At 39.8% G+C, this 21,822-nt stretch overlaps 1 protein-coding gene across 4 annotated transcripts in view; it reads right to left on the minus strand.

Moving 5' to 3' along the window:
• Positions 1-3,655, minus strand: part of GABRB2 (gamma-aminobutyric acid type A receptor subunit beta2) — a 206,624-nt gene extending 202,969 nt beyond the window's left edge. Inside the window, exons 1-4 of one of the 4 annotated variants that reach the window (XM_081036103.1) lie at positions 3,317-3,655; positions 1,911-2,139; positions 1,665-1,756; positions 584-651 (exon numbers count right to left, since the gene is read on the minus strand). In XM_081036103.1, the coding sequence (XP_080892229.1) occupies positions 584-651; positions 1,665-1,756; positions 1,911-1,987 (237 nt within the window). In that variant the 5' untranslated portion in view covers positions 1,988-2,139; positions 3,317-3,655. Of the gene's footprint in view, positions 1-583; positions 652-1,664; positions 1,757-1,910; positions 2,381-2,866; positions 2,905-3,316 lie in introns of those variants that run through there. The other 3 variants (XM_081036106.1, XM_081036105.1, XM_081036104.1) reach the window with 3 other exon arrangements.
• Positions 3,656-21,822: the final 18,167 nt, after the last annotated feature.

Here is a 21,822-nt window from a genome sequence, read left to right on the forward strand (position 1 = left end):
AGGGTGGTCAATTTTTATTTTATTTATTTTGGTGGTCTGGGGGCTTAAAGGAGCTAGTGAGCAATTGGGGACAGTGCTTGCCATCAGCTGTAAAGAGGACATCTCTGAGAGCAACAAGTGGACATGGGTATCACCGGGTCATTTATTCAGCCTCTTTGCTACAGTTTAGTTTGTAGGTTACATTCTCTTGTTAAATGTCAAATCAAAACCCTCCCTTCTTTCCCAGACCCCATGCCAAACCAGAAAATCACTTGATGAAAGGGGTTTCCCATTGAACTTTAGGAAATGTGGCTTTTGCGGAGGGTCTCCTGCATGTGGCTGTGTTTTGCACGTGAACCTGTGATGCATTTTACTTGCTTATGTCAAGTCCCAAGTATTAGAACCAAATTGGAAAAATCCCTAGGGACCAGAAAGAGCGGGCTCTGAAAACACAAACACAATGGTTTCCAAAGTAAAATGCCCTGCCCTCACCCCCACTTCATACATATTTTCAGACACACTCCATTCCCACTGGCTGACTACTTTCTCCCCACATCCCCAAATGAAGGTCTGCAGCGACCCAGCCATAAACCTCAGTACTCACCATATTGACTTCCGAAACCATATCGATGCTGGCAATGTCAATATTCATTCCCACGGCCACTGGTGGACCTGCAAACCAAGATGGTCAGCCACGTGATTTCTCAGAACTTCATTCATTCTTAGCAAGAGTTGTCCCCAGTCATGAGACACTCTGTCCCAAGTCCCTCTCTCCCCACTGCTCACCCTCAAATTCTTCAAGTCCCTGCTCCTTTTTTTTTTTAAAAAAATAAAGGTGTCAGGCGCTCCTCCATGAAATGCTGTATTGAACATGCACACACATGTCCTCATGAAGGAGGGATTCCAGCTCTGTCTATATATGCAGATGTCTCAGCACAAGAATACACACAACTCACAAGAACACAGGAACTGCTCTAGCCCCAAAGAATTTCATATATTGTGTTGAAACCCTTTCCTCCTCATTCCACTCGCCCACCCCACCCCTTGCTTCTTTATGCAGGTTTTAACTCTTTGAGCTTCATAAGATTCTGAAGCAAAATTAAATGGAAATATCAGGGTATCTAAAGCTGCAGCGAGAGAGGTCCCGGACACTTCTCCCCCCTCCCACCATCCCTATCCTCCAAGCCCCTCAGCCCTCCCTTCCCACCATGCCATGCAGGGACTGAATAATATCCAGACACCAGTCACTTTAAACCATAGCCAGAACTCTTCCAAAGTAGGCGGGCACAGGGGTTAATGGCACTTCTCAACCAATTGTCTGCACATCTTGTCCTCAAATATGTTCATGACTGCCTTCATTAAGCCAGGTTCTCTGGGCACAACATTAACCAAACTTAAAAGATTTGTATCTGAACGAGGCAAAGACAGTGAAGCAAAGGATTTATAACAGCAATCACCAGCACACGCTACGAGGGTCTCAATGAAAGACCATCTAAGTGCTGGATAATAACAAATCACCTTAAGTTTGGCTCAGTTTCTCAATATGGTAATACAGAGACACATTCAATAAACCACAGGCACCACGATGAGGGAGAAGGAAGACAGCGAATGCAAAGCTCCAAAGACAGCTTATAAAAAGAAAGGCTATAGCTGGCTGTTTCTTATTTCCAAGGCAACCCCATTACCTCCAAAATCTGGTCTCAGACGTATGTCATAGCCTTTCAGGAGTCTATCCACCGTCTCTTTAACCAGTGACATATTACTAGGGTCATTGACACTAAAGAAAGAAAAGACAATAAACAGGCATCAATAAAGCAGCAAGCACAGCGTCTTCAGCATCTGATTCTCACTACAGATCCCGGCTCACAGAGGTATGCAGACAGAGCCCTTCAAAGTGAGAAAGGAAAAAGAGAAACGTTGGGCACACTTACCTCTGTGCACAGACAGCAGCGATTATTAAGGGGAATGACCAAATCCCAAAGTAGCCCTTTTTCCGGACTCTCCACATCCCTTTAGTTTTTGATGGGATTGAGGGTTTCACTGAAGAGAGGAGATCCAACTTAGTCTGCCCAGTGCAGTAATTCTAATGTGAGGCGCATGCGCACGGCGTACCAAAACATCAAAGGAGCAGCAGCGGCTGCCTGGGACCAAGCAGATTTTCTTGCAAAGGGGAAAAAAAAAAGGAAATTAAAGGGGGAAAAGCAAAAACATATACATGTATGATATATACATATTTGAATACTATAAAAAAAGTTAGCGAGGACTCAGAGTAAAAATCTTTGTTGTCCTTTCGTTAAGACAAAATCAACTAGAGTGGCTGGTTAAGTTTTGGTAGTTCCAGGAGGCAGTTTTGCATCTCGCGGGTTGTAGGGTTTGTGTGTGTGTGTTTGTGTGTGTGTGTGTGTGTGTGTGTGTGTCCCCTCTAAATGTGCAAATCCAGATTATAAATTTAAGGGATAGCAGGTGTGGAGTGCGAAAGGAAGATGGGTGCCTGAGAGACCACTTCTGGTCTCAGCAAGCAGACGGGAGAGGAGTTTGAACTTTATTTCCTCAGCAGATAGCATCCCCTGCCTAGGAAAAGATGGGTGCTGGAGGTGGGGGTTGTGTGACGAAGGGGGGGGTGAGGGGAGGCGGGGGGGGGGGGAGAAGGGATGGTGGGAGCAGTAATCGAAGGGGGAAAGAGAAAATAAACCAATGGGAGGAGTGCTGAGCAATCCGTTGGATTTGGGGCGGGGTGGGGGGAGCCGTGGAGAATAAAAAAGACACTGAAAAATAAAAAAGGAAGCCAGAAAAAGAAATGAATAAAATGCTGCTCGGTCTTTTCTAGGAGTCAAGGAGCAAGCTTTTCTTCACTACTCATGAGCGATTTCTTTCTCCTGCTCCTCACCCTTTGCTCCCTATTCCCAGAGAAGAAAACCTCGGGGTCCCGATTTCTCGCGGTGTGACGTGCCTGACCCGCTAGTCCTGATTATTTATAGCAGGAGGAGGTGGGGGAGGCGACGAGAGCAAAAAGGCAAGGCTGTCTCTCCAGGTTTCAGTCTGATTCTGCAGCGGGAAATTATTAGTAGGGAGGGTGGGGTTTGGATGGGGGGGGTCATAGGACGTAGGGGCGGGGGACTGGGGGATGCGGGAGGCACGAGCCCTAGCGTGGGTGCGGGGAGCAAGAGGGTTTGGGCGTTGACACGGTGCAGGTAGGGCAGGTGGCCGAGTGGGATGCGCCTGGCGGGCCCCCACGCCCCCTCAGGGCATAGGCACACCCGTGCGCACGTGCAGGCGCGCGCACACACACACACACACACACACTCTTACGCCCGCCTCGCCGCCCGCTCCTCCGTACCTCGCGGGCCTGCACTCGCCGCCCACTCCACCGCGTGCGGAGCAAGCGCCCCCACCACCACCGCCACCGCCGCCGCCGCCGCCGCCCTTGCCCCGGCTGGCAGGGCGCGTGGCCGGGAAGAACCCTCGGTTATTCAGGGGCCGTGCCTCGGAATTCGAAAAGCCAGAGCCGTCCCTGGGCGGCAGGCAAACCGAGGAAGGAGCTCTGGGGCCGCCCTGGGCACCGCGTTCTCTCGTGGTCTCCGCACCACCCCGTCTTCTCGCTCTTTGCCCGGGTTGAGAGGGACTCGCATGCCCCGAGGCTGCCTCTTCCCTCCAGCCTGAGGCTGGCTCAAGCTCGCCTAGGCTGCCGGGACCCACAGGAGACAGCGAGCGCGCTCGGGGGCTGGAGAGGGAGGGGGTTCATTCACGGAAGGAATCTTTCCTCAGCCCGAGGGACAGGGACGTGCCGCGGGCGCCTGGGGGTGCCACCAGGCTCGGGCATCCAGGCTGTTTGAAGGAGCCGGTACGAATGGCTCTGGGGCACTCCCGAGTTTATCTGAGAACGTGGGCGGAGGGGGGTGGAGGGCAGGTGTTCTCGCTACCCCTCCCCCGTTCCTCTGTGAATAACTGGAAAAGTCAGAGCTCAAACCTACATTCTGGACCCCAAAGCTGATTTTCTAACTCCTACTAATCATCCTTCCTATTACCTGAGCGCCTACTATGTGCCAGGAGTGCATCATTAATTCTTACAATAATTCTACTTTAGCTTTCACTTCAATTTCCCCCACATTATGGATTTAGAAACCGGCGCGCTAAAGCGAAGGAACTTGCCCAAGGTCACCCAAGTGGCTAGAGGTGGAAGCAGGACTGGACTCCAAAGCCAGCATCCATAACCATTAGACTAGACTGCCTGGACTGCCCGGTCCAGGACCTTGCAGGCTGCAGGCTGGTCGCTGCCGCACAGCTCCCCCTGCCCGAGGAGCCCTGGGCTGCTGCGGGAGGAGCGGGGGTGCGCTCTGCCTGAGGCTGGAGGCCCGTGTCTGAGGAGGTGGCGAACGTGTCCAGGGTAGGAGCCGTGGGCAGGTGTCGCTCGGCAGGCTTGCGGTCTCCGCAGCACCCAGGACTCCTCAGGGTAGTGGTCCAAGCTGCACTCTTGACCCATTTACCTCTTGACAACCTTCCCCGTCTAAGTCAGAGGCTCCTTCTGGGGCAGCTTGGGGTGATGACTCCAAAGGATATGCAGAGGCCTGAGGGCTGGACGTGGGAAGCGGACAGGTCCCCTGGGATGGAAGGCCAGCAGGAAGGAGAGCTGTGTGCCTTCACCAAGTAAGGGTGTTTCTGGATTAGACAGGGCGAACAGCACTTAAACAGTGCTGAATTCCGGCCTGGTGTTCTACGGGGCTGCGGAGGCTTGTAGGAGAGGAGTGTGTGTGTGAGAGAGATGATATAGAGATGGAGATGGAGATGGAGATGGAGATGGAGATGGAGATGGAGATAGTGATAGACAGATATGAAATCTGTAACTCTCCTATTTGTAATTACTTGGGTTGAGAGTTACAGTAATCAAAATGTGTCCCTATGGCCTCAAGGAAAACTGCCTCTTTCTTTTAACTCTTATACACAGTGGGAATATTTTATACAAGCTAAGTGTATTGAAGAGAAAACAAAGTTTAGACTGTTAACATTTATACCCCAGGAAATCAACTGGTAAAGCCTTGTCTTTCTTTGGAAAACACCTCAAAACAGGGTTTTCCTTCTGACCCTGTTACCCTCCTTGAACTTTCTGCACTACCTGCCTCTCCTACTTAGGCTCACTGCAGTTTGGGTTGAAAAGAACAAAATTCAGAAAACAGAACAGAACCACAAATACTGTCATCCACTGAAAATAATGATGATGGCCCAGCAAATGGTAAAAGAGTATTTGTTAAAAGTCTACTATATCCAGAAAATTAAGGGAGAAGAAGGCAACGTATTAAAAGAAAAGAAACTTGCATGCCGGCAAGTGAAACAATAGCACAACGCAAACTGAAAGTTTCAAAGGAACTAGAGGCCTACCTTTGTGTTCAAATTTCAGTTCAAATTTGTGACTTGGGCAGGTCCCTTAACCTCGCTAAACCTTAGGTTCCTCATAAAAATGAAAATAACAATAGTACCTTCTCCACTGGATTGTTGTAGAATGACGTAGATTTACTTGCAGCATTTGGCATGTGATTAATAAATACTAGCAAATTTTCAATGAATAGACAGGAAAGCAAACACAGTTTTAATAACATTAATCTATTAAGACTGAGTAGACATAAATTTGGTGGAATTATCATAGATTAATGAGAAGAGAAGATCAGACATTACAGGGACATTACAGGGAATTAAGGTAAGGTGATGAAGAAAATGTATTAAAGACCCAAGCAGCAATCAAAAGGAGAAAAGATAAAAGAGTATTTATTTTCCTTATGTGGTAACATCTCAGGGATATCTCTTACCAATAGGTGTAACTTATAGAATTGAAGAGAGATTCCTACTAGTTGTAAAACCTGAGATCAGCTTATACCTAAAGTCAGTCTTTATTGTTCAGCAGAATCAGCACCAGGACATCTCTCTGGAAGACTTTGCTGATAACGCTGCCTAGGAATGTAAAAACAGGAACCGCAATATGCACGTGAGAGTACTGCTAGAAACTGCAGATGTGTCCGTGCTTAGAGAGCACCCTCCATGATCCCAGATGTACAATGAGAAGGCAAAATGTAAGTACTCTTAGGAGATCATGATTCAAAATCATCATGATTCAAAATCGTATAGTATGAAGCATATAAATGTCAAGTAAAAACAGTCGCTAGCCATCTGTTATTCGTCTTTGCTATAATATCTATTAATGTATTTAGTAAATACATATCGGGCACCTACTCTATGTCAAACATTTTTTATAAGCACTCCGGTGATGTATTGTAAAGGCAGACATGGTCCTTATCCACTTGGAGCTTATATTCCAGGGTGGGAAATAGCCAGGATAGAAGTAATAACAGATGTAGCATGGACAGTGAAGTAGGGGAATATAGGATATTAGGAATCCATAATTGGTGCAAATAACTCAGTTTGAGGATTTGGGTAAAGCTTGCCCAATGAAGTGATTCTTCAGTTGAGATCTGAAAGATGTATTAGCCTGATGAAGAGTTGGGGGATGAATGTTCCAGGGAGAAGAAACAGTATGTGCAAATATCCTGGACAACAGAGAGGACAACATGAGTGAAGAATGAAGGAAGAACAGGAAGACTAGAGGTCAAGGGTAAGAGAGGCTCTAAGAGTAATGCCCTTGAAAAGCTGGCAGGAGCAATCTGGGACCACTGATCTGCTGAAGTAGAGGAGTGACAGGACATTTGAGTTTTATGACACTGTAGGAGGATGGTAGTAGCTGGAGGGGATCTTTTATTGCAGGAATCCAGATGAGAGATAATTTTGGTTTGAGTTAGGACAGTGACAGTGAAGATGGAGAAAAATGGCTGGAGTTACATGGGAGAACTGGCTAAACTTTGTGACAGATGGGATATAGGGAACGAGAAAGAAGAATTCAAGGATGATTCATACATTTCTGGTTTTTGCAGCTCAATGGTCATGGCAGAAGAAAGCTGATGGGGACAATACTTTCAGTCTGGGTCATGATAAGTTTAGGTACTTACCTAGGCTAGCTATTCATGGTGCACTGGCCATTTTGACATATGCACTTGAAGCTCAGAACTGAAGGGTGAGCTGGCACTAATACACAATTTCCATGTTCCATCCTGACACTTTTATTTCCCTTCTCTGCTTTAATTTTTCTCTTTGGAATGTATCACTATATAACATATTTTATTTTACCCACTGTAATTCTATCTTCCCACGTGGAATGAAAGTTAAAAAAAGAAATTGTTGTCTGCTTTGTAACTGCTATATTCCAGCACTCAGTGCCCAAAGTAGAAACCTAATACATATGTTTTAATGAATCAGTGTATACTTGATGATTCCAAGGATGTAAACAACTTAAATCATGGGAATATATGAAACTTATCCAGGGAAGATGAACAGAATAGAATAGGGGACCTTCTGGTGAAGGACAATTACAGTCGTCAGAAGAAGCAAATTAGGATTGGCCCCCATGGTAGGAGGAAAACTCCCGTGGTGTGATCAAAGCCAAGGAACAAAGATATTTTGAAAAAGAAAGACTAGTCAACTGTATTAAATCCTTAAAAAGTTTTAAAATTTTGAATAGATATTACAGGCTCATGGTATAACATTCAAAATGTAAGTCATTCTGTCCCTCTGCCACCCTCATACCCTTCCTAGGAACCAACATAATTCAGTTGGGAAGGGGAATAATGTGACATTCCGTATCATGGCCTTTTGCCAGCTAAAGAACAAGGGTGAGATATGCCCACAGGTGCCAGGTCACCTTCCCTAAACTCCTGCTGTGGGTGAAGCATCAACAAAGATGATTTTGGAGGAGGTTCTCATGGAACTCAGGTTACCTATTTAACATATAAATTGTTTCAACATTTGTATTTATTATTCATTTTGAAAAATGAATAGAAATCTTAGCTTTGCATATTGATTGGGGTCTTGTTAAATAGTGTGCAGAAATTTCCCTAATATTGGAGTAGGGAGAAAGTCAAATAATATAAAGAAAGAAAATATATGTTTATTACTTCCAGTACATACAATTGCAGAGATTTACTAATTACTAATAAAGTGTTGCCAAGTATATGGCTTCCAGAACCTACTGTAATGTACACAGAAGAACCATTTTAAAGTAACCTCTCCATGTATCTTATACATGAATGCACTATTATTTATTTTCATGTGCTAAAAAATATTCCTAGAGTATAATTTTATCAAATACTTTTTTCCCTTTACGCTAGTCAAAAATACTTTTTATTTATTTGTCTGGCAAACCTTGCTTCACAGACATTGGAAAATAAAATTACTCCTGAATTACCATAAATCCAAATTATGGGCTTATGGCTTAATGAGGTTTTACTCTGCAGAATTAGAAATGTGAATTCTATGCCCACTGTTTCTCCTTCAGCACATGGCACTAACATTAAGCTAGAATTTCCATAAAATTCTTGACAGCAATCAGCCTGATGACACACAAATCAATGTAATTTTTAACTAAAAATATAACATGTAATAATAAAAATAAAAATATCAATATGTCAGATGCTCTTCCAAATGTTTTATACCTATACATGAACATATTTAATCTTCACAATATGCCTATAAAATGTTAACTATTATTATCCCCATTTTATATATGAGGACACAGAAGCAGAGATTAAGTAGTTATATGATTACAGAGTTTATAAGAAAACATTAAAGGACTCAGGCCTTCCTGATAACTGTGTAACTTTATAAATAAAACTCCTTTACGTTTATCTCCTCAGCTTGTCTCACCCACTGAGTTAATGTAACAGAAATAAAATCTTAGTCCAGACAAAGGATCTCTGAGCCTAACAGAGATTGGATTTACCAATCAAATGACCACTGGGAAATTTGGAGAGCTGGAGTTACTCAACGTCTTTTGAAGTATACCTTTTAGCATCACCTCAAATTAATCGATCTTCAAGGGTAAAGAAAGTGTGTTTCAAAGTACAAAACGAAGTGGCTGATGTTCTAAATGGAGGTAAAATGGTCAGACAAGATGTTACCTAAGCTCTGACACCGTGGAGCTATGAATTCCATTCACGCACCGTCTCAGGAGTAATGAAACACCACATCCCTCATGCTATGAAAGGACAGAATGGGAGAAAAGTCCTTTTACCTACTGCTGCTCAAGACCTGAAGGGGAGGAGAGGTGTGTCTTATAAATATAAGTAAAAGTGATGTATAAGCAGTGACATTGAAGGTCCTAAAAAATAATTTTTCAAAATCCCTCTGCCATTGAGAAGTGGCCAAAGATAGGTAACCCGAGCTATAAAATGGAGTTTTCCAAAATGTAGGCCACACACTCTGAGTCCTTTCCTAATACCCTTCTGCCAGAATTATTTATCTACTAGGGGCCCAAGTTAGAGAGTCTAGGATTTACAGGCACTTTGAGGGCCTATAAAAATTCTCAAAAATGTACATATTGGCTCCATCTTTAAAAAGCAAATGGCAATGTTGAAATCAATGGATTAATTAAAAGTCTATAAAATGTAGTACTATTTTTAAAATTATACAAATTTAAAATTTATATGGGCAAAGTACATTTTAATCTGCTTTATGTTATGTCAAAGGGCTTCCAACAGAAGACTAAGCATGGTCTTGGACACAAAAGCATGGACACAAAAAAGTGTCTTGCTTTTTTGTTTTTGTTTTTGTTTCCACCCCCTTTGGAAACATTTCCATTTGCTAATTCTGTAAGGAACTATTACTCTTATTTTTATTGTTTTCCCAGCTCAGTGCATTTACCTAAACTGTATGAAGCACTCAGTAATTGATAAATTATCATTACAATTACTATTCATAGCTAATATTTATTGAGTGTTTGCTTACTAGCTTGCTCACTGTGTTATAAACACCAACACTTAGTCATTTAATTCTTTGAAGTATATTAGTTGGTAGTGTATCGTTCAGTGTTCTTGGGGTTGAAAGTGACAAGCAACAAACTCAAACAAGCTAAAGTGAATATTACACATCATGTAATTGAACAAGGGTGTTCAGCTTTGAGGACATGTGGATTCAGAGGCTTAAACTACTTCATCTTGTACTTGTATTTTATGAACGTTGGCTTCATTCTCAGAGACAGGTTATCTTCTAAAGATGACCATCAGCTACTATCCTATTATTTAAGTTTAGCAATCCTGAAAGGCTTAGCAGTGTAGTAACTCCACCAAAACTATAAGATAGGACACTCTTTGGGATCTTGGATCATAGTTCCATCTTTAACCTAGCACTTGCTCTGATTGGGGCTGGTTCTCACCCCTGGTCCTGAAGCTGAGGAAACCATATCCAAACCATGTGGACTATGAACGATTGAGGAATAATTATACAAAAAGAGATGGTTAATGTGCTGGTACCAGAAAGATGAGGAATGGATGCCGAATGGATTAAAAACTATAGATGTCTACCACAGGTAGAATAAGTGTTATGACTAACCATATCTTTTTTGATAAAGACTTTGTGACACAGGGACTTGGATATGACTAGAAGAGGGACCTGAACTCACTCTATGGTCTTACATGAATGTCCTTGGAACTAGCTGATAAGAATGAATAGATGACTCTAGGATATCTTGTCTCTCAGATTCATGTCAAGGGCAGATGATTAGTACTTATATTTTAGCAAATCACATATTCTTGTGTTAAACAATCACCCTGAAAAATTTAAATATAATCATGGTGTAACTGAATAAACATATGTAAATACATGCAAAGATCAACAGAAAAATTTAATAAAATTATAGACATGATTAAATTACAACTAGGGATAGAAGATCCATAATAATTGACTATTTCTGAACTTTAATTATTTCTTAATAATTGAATATTTCTGAACTGAAAAATATTACAATATTAATGTCAAAAATTGCATGAGCTCCCCTTACATATAGTAAGACTTTATCAATATTTGTTGAATAAATGAATTTTACAACAAACTTTTTGCTGTCTAAGCAATTATATAAAACACTTCCCACATTAATATTAAGATAGTTTCTTAATTAGATGTTAACATAATTTTCATTAATAAATATGTAACTTTGTTTGGTATTTAACTATAACACGTAAGTCACTGTTGATACTAAATGACCCTTCCTAACACTTATATTCTAACCTCTCTGCGCCTCATTAATTTTCACAAAATAGTATGAGGTGAGTTCTAACATTATCCCCATTTCACAGTTTCCTGAAGTGTCAAAGATTGTTTGATTTAAAATAGCTTCTCTTAAGAAAAGGAGGAATAGAGAAGAACTAGTCAAAGTGTCAGAATGAATACTTTCTTTAATTGGAAACCTAAAGAATAGCTATTAATACACACTCTTTTCTTCTATTTGTTCTAACATAATTCTCTCATGATAGAAACTGCATGAAGATATGTTTTGTTCCTAGTTCCTGAGAAGATGAATTTGGTTTTAAGTTCAAATAAATGATCAAGAACTGTCAGCGGCAGTGTTCCTCCAGAGGGATGTGGTGTGTGTTGGCACAGAATGCAGCCATTGCTCCCTAAGATAAAGACAGTCTTTTTCAGGCCAGAAAGCCCATAAACCAATATCTACCAGTGTTTATTGTTTTAAGTGTAATTTTTCCCAGTTTTACTGAGGTATAATTGATATATAGCACTTCATAAGTTTGACTTGTACAACATAATGATTTGATTTACATATATTGTGAAATGATTGCCACAATAAACTGAGTTAATGTCCATCATCTCACATACATTAAAAAAAAAGTGTTTACTTGGTGATGAGAACTCTTAGGAATCACTCTCTTAACAACTTTCAAATATACTAAGCAGCACAATTAACTATAATCACCATGTTGTACATTACATCACTAGTATTTATCTTACAACTGGAAATGTGTACCTTTAACCACCTTCAACCAACTCTCCCTCCCTCGTCACCTGCCTGTTTATCACAAATCAGATCTCTTTTTGTATGAGCTTGTTGGTGGTGGTGGTTTGTAGATTCTACATATTAGTTAAATCATACAGTATTTGTCTTTGTCTTATTTCACTTAACATAATGCCCTCAAGGTCCCTCCATGTTGTCACAGATGGCAGAATTTCCTTTTTTTTATGGCTGAATTGTGTGTGTGTGTGTGTGTGTGTGTGTGTGTATCACAACTTGTATATCCATTAATTTGTTTACGGACACTTAGGTTGTTTCCACATCTTGGCTATCGTAAATAATGTTGCTATGAACATGGGGGTGCAGATAATCTCTTTCACATAGTGTTTTTGTTTCCTTCGGATATAGTCCCAGAAGTGGAATTGCTGAGTCATATGGTAGTCCGATTTTTAATATTTTGAGGATCTCCATACTGTTTTCCACAGTGGTTATACCAGTTTACAATCCCACCAACAGTACACAAGGGTCCCCTTTACTTCACATCCTCATAAGCATTTGTTATCTCTTGTCCCATTCTAATAGGGGTGAGCTGACATCTCACTTTGGTTTTGATGTGCATTTCCCTAATGACTGGTGATGTCAAGCACTTTTCCGTGAATCTGTTAACCATTCATGTATCTTCTTCAGAAAACAAAAAAAGAACAAGACAAACAAATGAAGAAACAAAAACTCACAGACACAGACAATAGTTTAATGGTTACCAGAGGGTAAGGGGGGAAAGGGGTGGTAGATGAGGGTAAAGGGGATCAAATACATGGTGATGGAAAGAGTTCACTGACTCTGGGCAGTGAACACACAATGTGATATATAGATGATGTATTATAGAATGGTACACCTGTAATCTATGTAACTTTACTGACAATTGTCACCCCAATAAATTTAAATATATATATGTGTATATATATATATATATATATATATATATATATATATATGTATGTATGTATGTATGTATATATATATACACACACACATACATATATATTTAGGTTCTCTGCCCATTTTTTAATTCAATTTTTTTTTTTTTTGCTAAATATAATTTATCTTAATGGAAGTTTAGAATTAGGAGATTTAGCTGTTGGAGCCAATGATATATCAACAAAAAGCAGTAAGAACATTGGGAATTTGGTATGCTCCAAATATACACTTTATCCAGAAGTTGGCATGTAGGCCCTTGACAGTTCAAGAGATGATTTTGGATATTCATGGACAGAGATTTAAATAAGAGAGTATCACAATTTGTATCAACTCTCTTTCTATCCTGATTAAGTCACAAAAAAATCTCAGTTTGATGCCAAGATGCTATTTACATTCCTCTATGACTTGTTCCTTGTCTATTTTAACTGAGAGGCATAAGTCTTCAGATGCAAATCACTGGTCTTTATCATTTCGTTATGGATATATTCCATGTATGGTCAATAATACCAGTTAGAATTCCAAAGGTAGTGATATCACCTTTCTTTTTAAGTACATGTATTTAAAGGTATGTAAATTCAAGGAAATATTGATAAAATAGCAGAGCATGTGGTACATGGATTTCACAAAAATAACGTAGGTGGTATGCAAACATTTGGGAATCTCTGACTACAAATAATTCAGGCAGGAACAATCTGCCCAAGTTTGATAAGATATATTCTCCTAGTTTAGCCTGAAGTGAGTGCCATCTAACTCTGAAGTATCTACGATCATCAGAAGTCACTAATGTGAGTGAGTCATCTGCATCCAGATATGAGGTAAACCTGAACAGCATTAGATAATAGGATCATCTCTATGACACAGGGTGTCGAAATCTAATTCAGCAATTCAGTGCATACACCGAACATCTATGCACGCAGAAACGTGCTTGATTCTGCAGGGCACAGAAAAATGACTTAGACAATGTTCTCGCCCTCAGGAGCTAAATTTTAGCAGGGTGAAGAGGATAGCAAAAACGCCTACTTTAAGTAACAGAATATTAATGTCGCAAGTAAAGCATAAACTAAGAAGAGCACAGTCCAAGGAGATTGCAGGAAAAAGACCACAACTGGTTGGAATTAAACAGGAAAGCCTTTACTAAAAGGATGCTCTTTGAAATGGACCTTGAAGGACAGGTAATACATTATTGTTACCGGGAAATGACGGTGTACCTCGACTCTTCTGTTCTTGAAGGAAAGAATTCAATCAAGAGCCAGTTTGTGCAGCATAAAACAGTCAGAAATTTATTGGTAAGAGAGTACACTCTGAGACATGGAGCGGTCTGACCCAAGAGAGGGAAGCAGCCCCACCTTACATTGTATGAAGGCTTTTATTTCTATGGGTAGGACTGTCTCCCCTCTCCCTTCTCTCATCTTTCTCCCTGAGGTGCCTAGTCCTCTGGTCTGGCATTTAGCAATTCTTTGATTTAGGGACATGTGTAAACACACCCCTTAGGGGTATGTGAAAACCTGGAATCCTGTTGGACTAGTAAGGTATTGATGGTCCTGAGAAGCAGGATGGGTCCCCTCTTCTCTGACTTTTAACAACATATCTCTTTGATTTAGGGGTATTTGTGAGCCTGGAGTCCTGCTGGCAGCTGCCAGGGGTGTGGACCCAAGTAGAAGCTGCAGCATGGAGCTTTGTAACCGTGGCTAAGTTTCTCCTTCTCCTGCTCATTTCTATCTACCTACCTACCTACCCTATCATTAATACAGTTATTACTGGGCGATGGGAAAGTTTGAGGCAAGTTTCTTTATTGGCAAATCAGTGTCTGGCTAAAGTCAAGAGATAAATGGCTGGCAAAGTTAGCCAAGAAGTAGAGAACATTGATATTAGGATGTGAATTTCAAATTATGTAGACAGATCTAGGATACCCTGGGATCCAGTCACCTTTGGATCCTTCATCAGCTATGCTATAGTTGCCGCATCATTTTGATTAGAGATCGGCAAACTTTTTTCTGATAGTAAATATTTTAGACTTTGCAGGCTACTCAATTCTGCAGTAGTGGTGTGAAAACAACCACAGAGAAACCTGAAAAATAAAGGTGAGTCATGGATGAAGGAGCAATAGGGAAGGGGAAAAAAAGACCCACTCTTGGAAAAATACTGTTAGATTTTTACTAGAAAGAAAGCAAACAAAAACACTTGTCACATCATGGAAATGGCACTGGAGGTTTGCGAAGGTCTTTCATGTCCTTTCCATATGCAAAGGTTCACAAGAGTGTTTGGATGGAATGGCATAACATCATAGATCATTTTAATCTTAGTGTGAACTTGAAGTGACTTGGGGAAGAAAATTTATATCAAGGATTCTTTTAAAATTAGACTGGAAAAGCACTTAGGAATTTACTGTAAGAAACCTGAACAGTAAAATGGGTACTTATCTAATTTTTTCTCCCCTCTTGGGAAACTGAGGCATGTGGCAAACAAAGAGCTGGCTGCCCCCTTCCATCCTTCTATATGGAAATGGAAGTAAAAACAGGTTGTAAGAAAATAACACCGTTCAGATGTTATTTTGACTAAAACTGAAGTTCTATTAGGGAAGAAGGAAGAGTGGGAGAGTGACGGTGGACAAAAGAAAGCTAAAATTTAAAGATGAAAAAAAATCAGTTATCCGTTAAAACAATTTGAAGATAGCAAATAGAGTTAAAAAGACCCTCAAGCAATCATTGAGAGACTAAAGTAAAATACAAAATTGTATGATTTTTACATATAAAACAAGGAACTTTAAATAAATAATTAGCTTGCAGCAGGAATTTCTGGTCTATACCTTCAAATAGTTAATAATTTATGTGTTTTCCTCTGTTAGTAAGGGCATACAGAAGTCAATGCTACTTCTCCTCCCAAATTCCCTCAGATCATTTTTGTATTACACACACACACACACATTTTTTTTTGGATTTACTATTTATGGCCAGTACCAGTATGCAAACGCTTCAGTATACCACCCCTGTGCTACTGGGGTATCTTGGGTCATTGGGGAATACCTGGAGTGTTTGCAGCCTCCCGGGTACCCATTAACCAATGATTCCCTGGTGGGAATAGGACAACTCACAAGCAATTTATAGTTCAGAGATCCTTGTGGAATCAAGCTCAAACTTATTCTCTGAATGGCTTTTACTTGAAATCTCATCCTTATTCAGTTTAACCCCTCCCCACTTCCTGTCTTATTTACTCTACTTGCTTATCACTTGCCAAAGAATCCTTCTCTCTTGGTCTGCTCCTGGGGAATGAACCTCAGATCAATGGAAAGTATGAGATGCATTCTAGGGAAAACCTTTGTTTCTGGAAAATAAGACATCCTTATTGGAACTCTGCAGATGAAAACTATATCATGAGTTATGTAAGAATAATAACTAGTTTTGCTTTATTGTTTTTAACATTAGCTGTGTGATTTTTTGGGGGGTGGGTGGGAGGTGGGGCATAGAGGGAGGTGAACAAGTTATAGCTTCTACCTGTCTCTTAGTTATCTCACATGAAAAATGAAGGTGCCAAACTAGGTGATGCCGAAATTTCCTTCCAGATCTAAAATTCTATGACATAAATCAGGGCAAATTATGGATCTCTGGCCAAGTCCAGCCCTGTACCTGATTTATAAATGAAGTTTTATTGGAATACAGCCATACTCAGTAATTTAAATACTTTCTATGCCTCCTTTCATGCTACAACTGCAAAACTGAGCAACCTATACAGCATGTATTATTATCATCCTCAACATTTTTTTTTTAATCAGATGAGGAAATTGCAAAGTAAGGTTAAGTAACTTGCCCAAGTTGCAGGGTGAATAATGGCAGAGTTGAAATTCACATTCAGCCCATCTGCCCCTAGGGTTGGCACTTTTAACCTTCCCTAATTTGGGAAGGCCATAATGAAAATGAGTGTTAAATCCTCTGACTCATAGTAACTATATTGTGTTTATTTTATTTTTAGTAGCACAGTTAACAGAAACATATGTGGAAGCATGAACGGAGGACGGGGGCGGGGAGTAAGTCTGCAGGTTCAACAAAGTTATCAGGATATAACACTAACAACAAAAGATTTTTTCGCCATCATATGCAGTCCTAAAATCTGTTTTGTTGTCCTCTTCATTTTTCCTTATGGAGCAAATCACAGACACATTCAAAACCCAATTCACAACTAAGATACTTGACTTGGCCCTCAGCATGCCAGCATCCTGCATTTGTGGAGTGGAACTAATCATTTTATGTCACTTCTCATTTCTAATCCCCTTCCCACTTCCTCTGAGATTGCAATTCTGCTTAGGCAATGTGATGAATGATCCAAGGGTACACAAGTTTGCTTTTGACAATCCACAGTGTTACAGTGCATCAGTAACAGTGCAGACTGTTTTTTGTTTGTTTGGTTTTTATTGTTGTTTGTTTTTCTGGTTTTTTTTTTTTTTTGGTTGTAGAGCTCATTGAGATAAATTCCCTCAAAATATATGTACACATCCTTTCCACTGCAGTGAAGACTCATTTGGATAGAACAAGTTCATATACTGATGTAATTTGAGAAAGAAGAAAACATCCCAAAAAGAGGATGGAGAAGCATTTTGCAATGTATTTTCCTTGAATGATAGGTAGGATTTAGAATACAGAAAATCAGGGGTAGCTCAATATAAATTCCTGTTTGTTTTGTTTATTGATTTTTTTTATTTTTATGGTTAGTATTTTGTCATGTTTTGACAGTCACATCATGTGAACTCAGTTCAAATAACCTTGTTTTGCATTACAACTATTATTTAACTCCTTTCCTTATGTAGGTAAAATGGGTGATACAGTCCTCATTCTGCCCAGGTCAGAATTTCTTAATATTGTAATTTTTAGCAGTGTTTGGATCTGCGATAAGATGAAATAAATTTATCTCTCTTTTTGTCTCTTTCTGTGTGTGTGTGTATATGTGTGTGTGTGTGTGTGTGTATGTTACAGTGCCATTAGTAAATGATTGCCTGAATATGTAATTGCATTAGCCACTGAGCTGAAACATTTAATATGCTGTACTTCATTTAATCTTCACGTTAATCTCTGAGATTGGGTTTGACATCTACAGTTTTCAGATGAGGAAACCAAGATTGTAAAAAGTTAAAGTACTTGCCCAAAGTCACACAACTGGTTAATAACATATTCAAAATTCCAACTCAGGTCTCTTTAACTCTAGGTGGTAACATTAAATGCTGTACAAGAACCCAAACAGGTAAGGTATAGAAACCTTAAATATTAATGTAAATTGAGAAAGATAGAGATTGCCAAGTGGGGACCAGATAGTAGTGATGAATCTGGATTGGCAGTGTGAAGGTAAAGAAATGTTATTATCAAGGTCAAGAATAGATGGATGATATCAGTCACCAAATTAATTAGAGAAATAAACATTTATCCTGGTCAGAAGCTTGGTATCATGGATTTGGGACAGGTGTCTATGTCTGAAACAACACCAGGGCTAAGAAACAGGGTAGAAGGACCGAGTCCTACCAGCATCTTTCATTGGCATATAAGATGTAAGGAAACCTGATTGAGCAGAAATGTTCTGAACTAAGGAAAGGGAATCAGCATTTATTGAGTACCTATTCTTTGTTGAACACTGTGCATGAACTAATATATGTTAGCTGATTTACTCTTCACAAACATACAAGAAACAGAGACCACAGAGGTCAATTATGGTGTCTACAACTCCACAGGGGGCAAGGCAGAATATGGACATGGCAGCATTGAAAAGCATGTTGGCACTTCCCGATGAACTAAAAACATGCTCATTATAGGGTGGTGTGACTATAAGCTAATAAAAGAAAAGGTTCTGACAATTTAGGAACGTTCCAAAGTTATTCGTTGTTTTTTTCCTTGAAAACTGGTAGAAAAAAAGCAAAATGACAGAGTATGATTGATTTTGAAAACATCCGCTTATTATTTAAATGATATCTACTTGCTTTGAAAGTATTTATCATTCTTCACCCACATTTTAATGCTATGCATGTGGAATCCATACATATAAACTGAATCTGCCTCTGAGACTGGAAAAGTGCAGGGGAAATAAGAAAGAGAAAAAAATACTAAGTTTCTTGATGAGTAATACAAAGAGTTGAAAGCAGACAGGCTGGTGGGAAATATATATTTTACCTCCTTAACACTTTATTTTTACGAGGGTTCTCCATGAAGAATATAATGCATCCATAGTTTAGGACCTGATTTGTCAAAAGTTTCTCACTATGATTTGGCCAATAAGAAAACTGTATCCAAAATGAAGAAACAAGCCCTGGAGGGCATAAGAATGGGTGATGAACTTCTGTTGACAATCCATAGGTACCCTTTAACAAAAACTAGCAACTATGGCATCAAATTTCTTTTGCTTAAATCTAAAGTCATAATATTCTAAGAACGTATACAGATGATGACTTTATATTGCAGCCAGGTTCACTTTTCTTTGTCTCATTCCTGAGGCTCCAGTTTCATTCTTCTAAGGTACTTTACTTGCATTGTTTTCCTGCACAACTTTAAGAGATGTAGCAGGTTCATCTCATCAAATCCTTTCACCCCATGACCTTCCAGACACTACATGTCAGAGCCCCAAATTATTTCTGGAACTTCATCTCCATTACTCTCTTCATGCTTCACTCCAGTCCATTCACACTGGCCATCCACACCAAGTGGGCTTCTTCCCCTGAGCTCTGTCTTTGTTGTCCCCCCACCCTCCACCTGGAATACGCTTCCCCCAGACCTTGGCCGGCTGCATGTCCACATCTCATCTCACACAGGACCTGACCCAGAGTGGCAGCCCCTATGCTTCTCCACCTCCAGTTAAGTCTTTATCACATTATAACCTTTCGCTCTCTTCTCTTCTGAACTGAATTTTTAATCTTCTTTATTGTCTGTCTTCTCCTATTAAAATGCAGACTTCAAGAAATCATTTCCGTCTTCTTTAACACAATTCCCAAAGCTTCTGACACATAATAGGTCTAAAATAAAAATTTATATTCAATGAGTGACTACATTTCAAATCCTTTCTTCTCTAGGAATCTTTCTATCTTGACTTAATAGTGCTGTTTCCTTCCTCCAATCAGCAGTAAGAGTTGTACATTTTTGAGAAACATTATGTGAAACACTTTACTTATATGCTTTAATCTTTATAACAATTCAGCAAAGTAACTTGTAATGTGCCCATGGAAAGTGACAAAGCTAACAAATATCAGAACCAGAATTCAAACAAAGGTCAGATGATTTCAAAGCTGATAATCTTGTTAAGTTATGTAATTAATTGCCATCTGATGTGGATGTCTTTTCTTTATTTTTCTTGCCTGATTACTCTGGCTAAGATTTCTAGTACTATGTTGCACAGGAGTGGTGAGAGTAGTCACCCTTGTCTTATCACTGATCTTAGAGGAAAGGGTTTCAACCTGTCACTGTTGAATATGATGTCAGCTGTAGACTTATACATGATGATCTTAAAGTGAGGTACTTAAAGTGAGTTGTGCATAGTATCTCACTTTATAACATGCTGTCTCTGGTACTTTTCCACTCCAACCTCTCTCCTACCTCAAATCCTGAGTTTTATTTTATAATCTTGACATTGTTAGGAATCCTTTGAATACCTTGTTACAGGATTCTTTTTCATTCTAACAGCAAGGAACATTGGGTAAGGCATACTGTACACATGCTAACAATGTTTGTTGAAGTTAATTGATTAAATGGGTAAACAGATGACAAGAATATGTATAAGGGACATATTCTAGAAAGTTCCTGAGAGTACATACTAATTCTGCACTGAATGGAATCTACTGTTCAAACAATTACGGAGTCAGAGTCATCACTGTACATCTCTGAAGGTGAATTACTGGAATAGAGTTGCATAATTATATGTGAAAATTAACCAGTCCTTTCAAAATTCATTGTGAAATCCCAGGAAATTAATTTGAGGTAAAACACTTCCCCCTAAATTAACAGGTCACATTGAGCGTGTGTGCATGCCCACACACACACACACGCGCGTACTCACACACACACACACACACACACACATACACACACACACACAAATGGACTCATCTGGTTACTTTCTGTCTCTGAGGAGTTTTCTTGAATTTTTTATTGATTCTCAGTGACTTCTTGCAGGTAAATGGCTTTTAGAAAAACTGAATGGGAAGGCTACTGAATGGAAACACTACATACTGAATTGGTTATTTTTAAGTATCAACTGAGAACACAGAAGTGAAGGAAAACAACTGTATATAATTTAGATCACTTAGTGAGACTGAGAATTAAGAAATTCTGTTTCAGTTCTATTTTTAGGAATTAAATCGTGTATACTTAAAAACATTGATATTCAATACTTTTACTGAACGCTTACTGTGTGCCAAGTGTTTTCTAGGCTCTAGAAATGTAAATAAGACATTATTCCTTTGCTCAAGGAAGGCATGTTATAGTGGGGAATCAATTATTGAATAAATAAACCTGCAAGGAGACACTTAATAATGAATTGTGAGAAAGTGCTTTAAGAAAAGAAGGAAGAATAGTGAGGAAAAATGTTGGGAGGAGGGGGTGTTGAAAAGTCAATATATGCTACATAAAGAAATTACATTTAAATGGGAATTTGAAGTTATTACCTGGGCACAAAGTGGTAGTGATGGTGTTGGGGTAGAAAGAAGGGAAGGTAGTAGGAGGAGAGTCTAGTGGAGAGGACAGTGAGTGTGAAGTCTCCTTCTATTCTGACATAGGAAAAAGACTGGTTAGATTGAGGAACTCCAGTGCATCTGGAGTAAAGAGAGCAAGAGGGACCCCAAATACTAAGTCCATATTTGGTAGGTAAACCAAAAAAGGTGGAGCTACTGACAATGGCTCTTAAAAATATATCCTTGGGCATTTTTCAGTGATAGGACTGATTTAATCAGATGCCTCTGTATTCATTTACGACGTCCCCATGAATTCACTTTTTCACTATTTAAAAAGCTCTTGTCGAATGCCTGAAATATGCAAGGCACCACACTATGTGCTGATGGCATTTAGAATTGG

Source organism: Rhinolophus hipposideros, assembly GCF_964194185.1.
Source record: "Rhinolophus hipposideros genome assembly, chromosome: 23".
Lineage (NCBI taxonomy): Eukaryota > Metazoa > Chordata > Mammalia > Chiroptera > Rhinolophidae > Rhinolophus > Rhinolophus hipposideros.